The sequence below is a fragment of the Pelophylax lessonae genome (assembly GCF_965119305.1).
Source record: "Pelophylax lessonae genome assembly, contig: HAP1_SCAFFOLD_193, whole genome shotgun sequence".
NCBI lineage: Eukaryota > Metazoa > Chordata > Amphibia > Anura > Ranidae > Pelophylax > Pelophylax lessonae.
The window spans coordinates 207,492-219,735 of NW_028120117.1; the positions used below are offsets into that span (position 1 = coordinate 207,492).

At 46.8% G+C, this 12,244-nt stretch overlaps 1 protein-coding gene across 1 annotated transcript; it reads left to right on the forward strand.

The window, feature by feature from the left end:
• Positions 1-3,040: 3,040 nt before the first annotated feature.
• Positions 3,041-4,056, forward strand: LOC309543544 (putative G-protein coupled receptor 174; the record flags this gene model as incomplete). The annotated part of the gene is made up of 1 exon (XM_082276017.1): positions 3,041-4,056. Exon 1 carries the CDS (start codon positions 3,070-3,072, stop codon positions 4,054-4,056), a length of 987 nt encoding a protein of 328 aa, XP_082132143.1. The 5' UTR covers positions 3,041-3,069.
• Between the last annotated feature and the right edge of the window lie 8,188 nt (positions 4,057-12,244).

Here is a 12,244-nt window from a genome sequence, read left to right on the forward strand (position 1 = left end):
CATATTCCCACCATATACTCCATATTCCCACCATATACTCCATATTCCTACCATATACTCTGTATACCCACCATATACTCCATATTCCCACCATATACTCCATATTCCTACCATATACTCTGTATACCCACCATATACTCCATATTCCTACCATATACTCTGTATTCCCACCATATACTCCATATTCCTACCATATACTCTGTATTCCCACCATATACTCCGTATTCACACCATATTCCCACCATATACTCCGTATTCCTACCATATACTCTGTATTCCCACCATATACTCCATATCCCCACCATATTCCCACCATATACTCCATATTCTCAGGGGTTGGGTATTTCGGGGTATGCTGTGTATTTGGCTTAATCTAAAGGGTTGGGTATTTCGGTGTACACTGTGTATTTGGCTTGATCTCAGGGGATTGGTATTTCGGGGTATACTGAGTATTTGGCTTGATCTCAGGGGTTGGGTATTTCGGGGTATGCTGTGTATTTGGCTTGATCTCAGGGGTTGGGTATTTCGGGGTATACTGAGTATTTGGCTTGATCTCAGGGGATTGGTATTTCGGGGTATGCTGTGTATTTAGCTTGATCTCAGGGGTTGGGTATTTCGGGGTATGCTGAGTATTTGGCTTGATCTCAGGGGTTGGGTATTTCGGGGTACCCTGTGTATTTAGCTTGATCTCAGGGGTTGGGTATTTCGGGGTACGCTGTGTATTTAGCTTGATCTCAGGGGTTGGGTATTTCGGGGTACGCTGTGTATTTAGCTTGATCTCAGGGGTTGGGTATTTCGGGGTATGCTGTGTATTTGGTTTGATCTCAGGAGTTGGGTATTTTGGGGTATGCTGTGCATTTGCCTTGATTTCAGGGGTTGGGTATTTCGGGGTATGCTGTGTGTTTGGCTGGATCTCAGGGGTTAGGTATTTCGGGGTACGCTGTGTGTTTGACTTGATCTCAGGGGTTGGGTATTTCGGGGTATTCTGTGTATTTGGCTTGATCTCAGGGGTTGAGCATTTCGGGGTACCCTGTGTATTTAGCTTGATCTCAGGGGTTGGGTATTTTGGCATACGCTGATGTATTTGGCTTGATCTTAGGGGTTGGGTATTTCGGGGTACGCTGTGTATTTGGCTTAATCTCAAGGGTTGGGTATTTCGGGGTATACTGAGTATTTGGCTTGATCTCAGGGGTTGGGTATTTCGGGGTATGCTGAGTATTTGGCTTGATCTCAGGAGTTGGGTATTTTGGAGTATTCTGTGTGTTTGACTTGATCTCAGGGGTTGGGTATTTCGGGGTACGCTGTGTATTTAGCTTGATCTCAGGGGTTGGGTATTTCGGGGTACCCTGTGTATTTAGCTTGATCTCAGGGGTTGGGTATTTCGGGGTACGCTGTGTATTTAGCTTGATCTCAGGAGTTGGGTATTTCGGGGTACCCTGTGTATTTAGCTTGATCTCAGGGGTTGGGTATTTCGGGGTACGCTGTGTATTTAGCTTGATCTCAGGGGTTGGGTATTTCGGGGTATGCTGTGTATTTGGTTTGATCTCAGGAGTTGGGTATTTTGGGGTATGCTGTGCATTTGCCTTGATTTCAGGGGTTGGGTATTTCGGGGTATGCTGTGTGTTTGGCTGGATCTCAGGGGTTAGGTATTTCGGGGTACGCTGTGTGTTTGACTTGATCTCAGGGGTTAGGTATTTCGGGGTATTCTGTGTATTTGGCTTGATCTCAGGGGTTGAGCATTTCGGGGTACCCTGTCTATTTAGCTTGATCTCAGGGGTTGGGTATTTTGGCATACGCTGATGTATTTGGCTTGATCTTAGGGGTTGGGTATTTCGGGGTACGCTGTGTATTTGGCTTAATCTCAAGGGTTGGGTATTTCGGGGTATACTGAGTATTTGGTTTGATCTCAGGAGTTGGGTATTTTGGGGTATGCTGTGCATTTGCCTTGATTTCAGGGGTTGGGTATTTCGGGGTATGCTGTGTGTTTGGCTGGATCTCAGGGGTTAGGTATTTCGGGGTACGCTGTGTGTTTGACTTGATCTCAGGGGTTGGGTATTTCGGGGTATGCTGAGTATTTGGCTTGATCTCAGGGGTTGGGAATTTCGGGGTATGCTGAGTATTTGGCTTGATCTCAGGGGTTGGGTATTTTGGAGTATTCTGTGTGTTTGACTTGATCTCAGGGGTTGGGTATTTCGGGGTATTCTGTGTATTTGGCTTGATCTCAGGGGTTGAGCATTTCGGGGTACCCTGTGTATTTAGCTTGATCTCAGGGGTTGGGTATTTTGGCATACGCTGATGTATTTGGCTTGATCTTAGGGGTTGGGTATTTCGGGGTACGCTGTGTATTTGGCTTAATCTCAAGGGTTGGGTATTTCGGGGTATACTGAGTATTTGGCTTGATCTCAGGGGTTGGGTATTTCGGGGTATGCTGTGTATTTGGCTTGATCTCAGGGGTTGGGTATTTCGGGGTACGCTGAGTATTTGGCTTGATCTCATGGGTTGGGTATTTTGGAGTATTCTGTGTATTCGGCTTGGGGTTGGGTATTTCGGGGTATACTGAGTATTTGGCTTGATCTCAGGGGTTGGGTATTTCGGGGTACGCTGTTGTATTTGGCTTGATCTCAGGGGTTAGGTATTTCAGGGTACGCGGTGTATTCGGCTTGGGGTTGGGTATTTTGGGGTACACTGTGTATTTGGCTTGGGGTTAGATATCTTAGGGTACATTGTGTATTTGGCTTGGGGTTTGGTATTTTGGGGTACACTGTGTTATCCTTTTCCTGACTGCAGATTATTTATTCTCATTTACTTTTCTTTTCAGATTCCTCTTTGCGGATGGCGGAGTCGCAATGTCTCCCATCATGAAGATCCCTAGAAGTACCCCCGAAACGTTTTATTGCAGCGTTCTCCTTATAACCGGCTTGATGGAATTGCATTGGAACGCTGTCCGGTGATGGATCAAACCGCACATCTCTAAGGACTTTGAGAGACGGGAGTGGTGGAAATGAGGCAGACGATACGGTGAAAGTCTTGTAAGATTGATGCCGGGAGCGTTCACCTTTGAACTGGTGGATGGTGGTGGAGCAGAAGATGCTTAGTGACGACAATGTCACGGATTGTAACGGGAACGAGCAGTACATGCACTATCTGTACGCCGTCACCTATGCCATCATCCTGGTCCCCGGACTGATCGGGAACGTCTTGGCTCTTTGGGTATTTTATGCCTACATGAAAGAGACAAAAAGAGCCGTCATCTTTATGATCAATCTGGCCATCGCCGACCTCCTGCAAGTCCTGTCCCTGCCGCTGCGAATCTTCTATTACCTGAACAAGTCGTGGCCGTTCGGCCGATTCATGTGCATGTTCTGCTTCTACCTGAAATACGTCAACATGTACGCCAGCATCGTCTTCCTGGTCTGTATCAGCGTCAGGCGCTTCCTCTACCTGATCTACCCCTTTAAGTTCACGGATAGGAAGCGAATGTCTGACGTCTACGTCAGCATCGTTGGCTGGATCATCGTCTGCGTCAGCTGCCTCCCGTTTCCTCTCCTGAGGATTGGAAATAACTCCACCAACAACGAAGCAGAAAACAAATGCTTCGCTGATCTGCCGCTACTGGACATAGGGACCACCAACTCCATACTGGCGGTGACCTTCGCTGAGCTCTTTGGCTTCATCACGCCGCTGGCGGTAGTCGGCTATTGCTCCTGGAGGACGGTGATGTCACTGAAGGAGCCGCACTCGGCTTCTCATGATCTGGGAGAGAAGAAGAAGGCGCTGAAGATGATCCTGACCTGCGCCTTCGTCTTCCTCCTCTGCTTCGCTCCTTACCACCTCAGCTTCCCGCTAGACTTCCTGGCCAAGGCCAATAAGATCCGGCGGTGTCAGTACAAGAAGGCCATCCTAACCTTCCATCCAGTGGCGCTGTGCCTGGCCAGTATGAATTGCTGCTTGGATCCCGTCATTTATTACTTCACCACCGACGAGTTCAAGAGACGACTTTCCCGCCAGGACATTGTGGACTGTACGGAGCTGGAGATATTCAGCAACACTTTATAAATTCCTGGCCAATGGGATCTCAGGAGGCCAAAGGGGGTTCAACATGTGCCTCCTCCCCTTTACAGAAATTTGGTGGACTTTAAAGGCACAAATAAGGGTGAAGTAAAAAAACTTTTTTATTAATTGACATATAAAAACAAGGAAAAACCCCTAACAAAAGGGGAATACTTTTTGCACATACAAAATATACATAGAAAGTACCAAAGTGTACTTGGACAATAAGACTTACACATGTATCAGTAATAGAAAGAAAAAATAATCATTACATGATACATAAGACGTAGTGGTATCACCATACTATACATTACATCCTACAAAACTCGAAGATAGTGCAGAGGAGTGGCACTATGTGGATCCTCGAGTGTAGTTGGTACAGCCCTGAGATGAGGGATAGTTCATGTAGTCAGATGCCCTACATGTTTCGCTTGAAGAGTCAAGCTTCTTCTGGAGCTACTGGTATACAGACTCCCTGTAGAGACAGATAGTAGTTCACAATGGCCGATGTATTTTGGCACAACAAGTGTATAGATCATGGATAATAACGGCTGTAGTGAGTTTGTCAGCTGGTGTCAGTTCAAACAGAATAAACAGGGTATGTGTCTGCTTTAGACCGATACCGATGGTTGTAACCAATTGGCAGAAAAGACCAAAGTAAATATGGTACAGGGGTATCCAGGATATAGGGAATCCCTCAGGGAGAAGACACCAGCAGGTCAGACTCAGAAAGACAGCGACCGAATAAACCACCACCATCTATACACTTGTTGTGCCAAAATACATCGGCCATTGTGAACTACTATCTGTCTCTACAGGGAGTCTGTATACCAGTAGCTCCAGAAGAAGCTTGACTCTTCAGGCGAAACATGTAGGGCATCTGACTACATGAACTATCCCTCATCCAAGGGCTACACCAACTACACTCGAGGATCCACATAGTGCCACTCCTCGGCACTATCTTCGAGTTTTGTAGGATGTAATGTATAGTATGGTGATACCACTACGTCTTATGTATCATGTAATGATTATTTTTTCTTTCTATTACTGATACATGTGTAAGTCTTATTGTCCAAGTACACTTTGGGACTTTCTATGTATATTTTGTATGTGCAAAAAGTATTCCCCTTTTGTTAGGGGTTTTTCCTTGTTTTTATGTCAATTAATAAAAAGTTTTTTTACTTCACCCTTATTTGTGCCTTTAAAGTCCACCAAATTTCTTCCAATGATTTGATACAACCATTAAGGATGTGGCACACGTTTCCTTAGTACTGTGCTGCTGTATTGGTTGCTCATTTATTTATCCTCCCCTTCACAGCTCTCAGAGGAACCCTGAGGACGATACAAAGTTTCCGTTGGTCACAGGAGGTTTCCTCATTTCAGGATTTTGGTGTAATGAAAATAAATGTGCAAAATCCAATTTGCAGACAATGTTGTCAGTTTTCACCGCCATTTTCCACTCACTGACTCCGCCCTGAATCCGGAGAGATAGGCAGATGGGGGTGGACCTGGGAGAGCTTTGCTGGGGTCTTGCCTTGTAGAGTTGGTGAAGTTCATAGGAACAGAAGGCTTCCAGAACCCCCTGAGGTTGGACCGGGGGGAGGGGGTAGACGAAGAGCCAGAGCGCCACCAAGAGGTTAGAGCCCAGTGGGGCTTATTTTACTTAATACATATCTACAGGATCTCTATATGTAGCCAACCGGTTTTGGGGATCCACTTCTGCCCCCTTGGACAGGGATTGTATTGTGTGAAGAACAGTGAAGAAGTGAGCTCAGGAGATGGGAGCTCCCGCCCCTAGACACACCCTACGGGCCACGCCCCATAAATATTGGCCCCTAGACACACCCTACGGGCCACGCCCCATAAATATTGGCCCCTAGACACACCCTATGGGCCACGCCCCATAAATATTGGCCCCTAGACACACCCTACGGGCCACGCCCCATAAATATTGGCCCCTAGACACACCCTACGGGCCACGCCCCATAAATATTGGCCCCTAGACACACCCTACAGGCCACGCCCCATAAATATTGGCCCCTAGACACACCCTACGGGCCACACCCCATAAATATTGGCCCCTAGACACACCCTACGGGCCACGCCCCATAAATATTGGCCCCTAGACACACCCTACAGGCCACGCCCCATAAATATTGGCCCCTAGACACACCCTACGGGCCACGCCCCATAAATATTGGCCCCTAGACACACCCTACGGGCCACGCCCCATAAATATTGGCCCCTAGACACACCCTACAGGCCACGCCCCATAAATATTGGCCCCTAGACACACCCTACGGGCCACGCCCCATAAATATTGGCCCCTAGACATGTGTCTGTTCAGGGTACATACAATTGTATATTTGTAATATTATTTTATATGAAGATTTTGCACATTAGACTAGTGCTGTACATGGAACGGTTTCTATAGGTGTCGGCTGCTAGTGCCCTGCTATATCCCACCCCTGAGGAGCCAAGCTCCACCCACTCCCTTTCATTCTGGAAGTTTGCCATTAGGCTGATTTTGAAAGAAGGAAGTAATGTTTACCATATGTGATACATTGTATACCTCCCCCTATATGTGATACATTGTACACCTCCCCCTATATGTGATACATTGTACACCTCCCTCTATATGTGATACATTGTACACCTCCCTCTATATGTGATACATTGTACACCTCCCTCTATATGTGATACATTGTAAACCTCCCCCTATATGTGATACATTGTACACCTCCCTCTATATGTGATACATTGTACACCTCCCCCTATATGTGATACATTGTACACCTCCCTCTATATGTGATACATTGTACACCTCCCTCTATATGTGATACATTGTACACCTCCCTCTATATGTGATACATTGTACACCTCCCTCTATATGTGATACATTGTACACCTCCCCCTATATGTGATACATTGTACACCTCCCCCTATATGTGATACATTGTACACCTCCCCCTATATGTGATACATTGTATATATTGTTGACTCAGATGTCTTATATCTGCTTTCGTACAAATGGGCCATCAGCATTCTTAGTGTCCCCATCCCCCAATGAGTAGCATGTACAGGACTGTGCACAGCACTGGGATCTAATCCCCATTTATTTATTACAGTTCACAGACCGCACTGTCACTGATCCCGAGAGCTCTTCATTCCTTCCCTGAGGGGGTCTCTGGATAATGTTCTGCCAATCTTCCCTATCCTCCCTACATTCCCTATCCTCCCTACATTCCCTATCCTCCCTACATTCCCAATCCTCCCTTCATTCCCTATCCTCCCTACTTTCCCTATCCTCCCTTCATTCCCTATCCTCCCTACATTCCCTATCCTCCCTACTTTCCCTATCCTCCCTTCATTCCCTATCCTCCCTACATTCCCTATCCTCCCTACATTCCCTATCCTCCCTTCATTCCCTATCCTGCCTACATTCCCAATTCTCACTTCATTCCCTATCCTCCCTACATTCCCAATCCTCCCTTCATTCCCTATCCTCCCTACTTTCCCTATCCTCCCTTCATTCCCTATCCTCCCTACATTCCCTATCCTCCCTTCATTCCCTATCCTCCCTACATTCCCAATCCTCCCTACATTCCCTATCCTCCCTTCATTCCCTATCCTCCCTACATTCCCTATCCTCCCTACATTCCCAATTCTCCCTTCATTCCCTATCCTCCCTACATTCCCAATCCTCCCTTCATTCCCTATCCTCCCTACTTTCCCTATCCTCCCTTCATTCCCTATCCTCCCTACATTCCCTATCCTCCCTTCATTCCCTATCATCCCTACATTCCCAATCCTCCCTACATTCCCTATCCTCCCTACATTCCCAATCCTCCCTTCATTCCCTATCCTCCCTACATTCCCTATCTTCCCTTCATTCCCTATCCTCCCTATCTTCACAACCCTCCCTAGCCTCTCTATCTTCCCGATCCTCCCTACATTCCCTATCCTCCCTACATTCCCTATCCTCCCTTCATTCCCTATTCTCCCTACATTCCCTATCCTCCCTACATTCCCAATCCTCCCTTCATTCCCTATCCTCCCTTCATTCCCTATTCTCCCTACATTCCCTATCCTCCCTACATTCCCTATCCTCCCTACATTCCCAATCCTCCCTTCATTCCCAATCCTCCCTACATTCCCTATCCTCCCTACATTCCCAATCCTCCCTTCATTCCCAATCCTCCCTACATTCCCTATCCTCCCTACATTCCCTATCCTCCCTTCATTCCCTATCTTCCCAACCCTCCCTAGCCTCTCTATCTTCCCTTCATTCCCTATCCTCCCTACATTGCCAATCCTCCCTTCATTCCCTATCCTTTCTACATTCCCTGTCTTCCCTACATTCCCTATCCTCCCTTCATTCCCTATCCTCCCTACATTCCCTATCCTCCCTACATTCCCTATCCTCCCTACATTCCCTGTTCTCCCTACATTCCCTATCCTCCCTACATTCCCTATCCTCCCTTCATTCCCTATCCTCCCTTCATTCCCTGTTCTCCCTTCATTCCCTATCCTCCCTACATTCCCTATCCTCCCTTCATTCCCTATCCTCCCTTCATTCCCTATCCTCCCTTCATTCCCTATCCTCCCTTCATTCCCTATCCTCCCTACATTCCCTATCCTCCCTACATTCCCTATCCTCCCTACATTGCCAATCCTCCCTTCATTCCCTATCCTTTCTACATTCCCTGTCTTCCCTTCATTCCCTATCCTCCCTACATTCCCAATGGGAAATCTTCTCTAAATATTTATTTTTATAGTAAAATGTCAGCAAATAAAAGATTTGTTTTTATTCATCTGAATGAGAAATTCTTTATATTGTGACGTCCGAGAATCCCGAGATCTGTGACATCGTCCATATATATTATATATCTTATATCTGGAGAGTGGTGATGTCACTCTGTATAATATATCTTATATCTGGAGAGCGGTGATGTCACTCTGTATAATATATCTTATATCTGGAGAGCAGTGATGTCACTCTGTATAATATATCTTATATCTGGAGAGTGGTGATGTCACTCTGTATAATATATCTTATATCTGGAGAGTGGTGATGTCACTCTGTATAATATATCTTATATCTGGAGAGCGGTGATGTCACTCCTGTATAATATATCTTATATCTGGAGAGCAGTGATGTCACTCTGTATAATATATCTTATATCTGGAGAGCAGTGATGTCACTCTGTATAATATATCTTATATCTGGAGAGCGGTGATGTCACTCTGTATAATATATCTTATATCTGGAGAGCGGTGATGTCACTCCTGTATAATATATCTTATATCTGGAGAGTGGTGATGTCACTCTGTATAATATATCTTATATCTGGAGAGTGGTGATGTCACTCCTGTATAATATATCTTATATCTGGAGAGTGGTGATGTCACTCTGTATAATATATCTTATATCTGGAGAGCGGTGATGTCACTCTGTATAATATATCTTATATCTGGAGAGTGGTGATGTCACTCCTGTATAATATATCTTATATCTGGAGAGTGGTGATGTCACTCTGTATAATATATCTTATATCTGGAGAGCGGTGATGTCACTCTGTATAATATATCTTATATCTGGAGAGCGGTGATGTCACTTGTAACGGAACCTCGACCCACGCTGTGCTTTTGGACTTCTGTCAGTATACGGCTTCCTTCAGTCTTGAACATATATATCAAATATTCCAGCCACCCCCCATACAAAGCTAGCCGACAACTTAGCTTGTACAACTTATGGAATCCTCCCCTTTATTGAACAATGCACACAGTTTATATACGGCATGGACATCCCCCTCCTGATCAGATTACCACACACAGGTCAGGGGTTACCTGATTACATTATCATATGCAGATGAAATTGTATACAGAAATAGAATTAACCTGAATTAATTATCTAGCCATCTGGACAGAAACAATATGTGAGATCATTAACAATTAATAATGGGACAGACAGGCTTATCAGAATCCACATCACACCTCAATAAACAAACAGAAGGAAGAAGCTGCCAGTGACAGACTGTCCATCTCTGACATTGAAGTACAATACACATTATCATAAGTGTAAACACAGAACCCATTTGAAGCAATCCAAACTACTAAGTATTTGTCTTTCACTCCCAGTGACTGTGAATACTGTCACGTATCTTCCCCAAAAGGTAGACTAACCAGGTACCAGACCTCCAATCGGTCTGTGCCTGAGTTAGCCGGGTAACAAGTCCCAAAGAATCCATCCATTATGGCAGCTTCCTTGACAAAGTTCCACATAGTTTGTAAGTTTGTCCCGGCAGGGCACATGGAGCTCTCATAGCCGATCAGTCTGTGGAAGTCTGGTTTTTAGAAGGCCAGACTGGGCTTCTTGGTCACCCTGTGTCCCTAATAGACACAGAGTGACAGAGGGGCCTAGGGGACTGAGAGAGGGATTTCCCAACCTCTCTAAGGTAAGCTGGGTTCCACAGGCCCCCAACCATAGTGACTCCCGTCACATCTCTCCCCCTTTGGAAGGAGACTAACACAGGAGGGGACCCCAAACGGGTTGACTTTGAAGGTAGGCTGTAGTTCCAGTCCCCCAACGTCTGTACCCACACAGTACCCCAAACAAATTGTCCCGAACTGAGCATTACCCAGCCAACCTCTGCCTCTCTCGTAGAACATACCCGCTGCGGGGGAGAAGTGTGGGCTGGCCCTTCTCCCTGGAGTCCTTTCACCCGCTGGACAGAAGACGGGGTGGCTGGGCTCACTCCCTCATGCTGTTGGGGACCTGAGCCGACTGCCCAGCACCCCTTGTATATAGAGGGGAAAACCGCAGTCCCATCCACTACCACAGGGACTCCATCTTTTGTATGTTGAGGGCAGAGGCCAGCCGCACTCTGCTCTGTTGCCAGCTCTTCTGCTGGGTTGGTGTCATCATTCTGGGGCTCCGTCTGCTGCTGGGAAGGGGAGTCAGCTGCTCCTTACCCTCATCTGGCGGTTGGGACAACCTTTCTCTGGTACCGTCTCCCAGATGCACAGATCCAGGCTGGGAAGGGAAGACAGTTTCCTCCGCTCTGACTGACTGTTGGGGAGGGAGGACAGCAACCTTCTCTCCCTTCTCACCCTGGGCCCCCTGGAACTGCCACAGGTGTGGGGCAGAGGTCGTTGACTCTCTGTCTGGCTGCCAGCGCTTCAGCTGGGTGTAGAAGCTTCACTTCATCAGCTTGTCGCTGGGGCGAGGGGCCGATTTCCCCAGCTTCCTGTAACTCTGTGGCTGTTGCGGGTGCTGGGCAGAGGTTGGTAGCACTCCGCCCTGTTGCCAGCACTTCTGCTGGGGACTCCACATAATCCGCTCCGGGTAACTGTTGGGGAGGGAGACCGGCTTCCTCCAATCCCAGACTGTGGATCTCTCGCTGGGGAGTAAGGATGAGCGCCTTCTTCTCCGAACTGTGCAGCTGCTGTTGGGGAGTGATCACCACCTTCTCATCCTGGGCCTCAGAACTGCCACAGGTGTGGGGCAGAGGTCTTGGACCCTCTGTCCAGTTGTCAGCTCTTCTGCTGTAGAAGTTTCTTGTAACTCCACAGATGGTGCTGGCAGGAAATCCCATGTCCCTGTCAGTGGTGTAGGAGAAAAGCCGGCTGCCTCTTCTCTCCGGGAGGCTGAAGCTGCTGTTGGTGTTGGGCAGAGATCAGTGATGTTAGGTCCTGATGCCCGCACAGTTGCCAACATTTAAAAAAAATTTCCAGGTACACTTTGCAGCACAGCTATCAATTACCACACCCCCTTCACTGAAGCCCTGCCCACTCTGCATAATTAATCTCCGCCTATTTATCAGATTATAGAGGTCTACTTCATAAAGAGAGAATTACAGGAAATTAAAAAGGGAATTGAAAACTTGAGGCCACAGTAGCAGAGTTGGAATAATTCTCCCATTCAGCTGCATTACTTCTGCGTAACATTTACGGATTTACGGGCAGCCCGATTAACAGGCGCTTCCAGGGACAATAGAAATGACCTGGGACAGGCTTCTATGTGCAGGGACTGTCCCAGGAAAAAAGGGACAGTTGGCAAGTATGTGCCCGCTGTTCTGCAGGAAAGTAAACTGTAAAGTCATATATGAAATAGAGAGAATCAGCGCTCAGATCCTTAAAGATGGTGGACCACCCAATAATTGGAAGAATAAATATATACAGGGCAGCCATC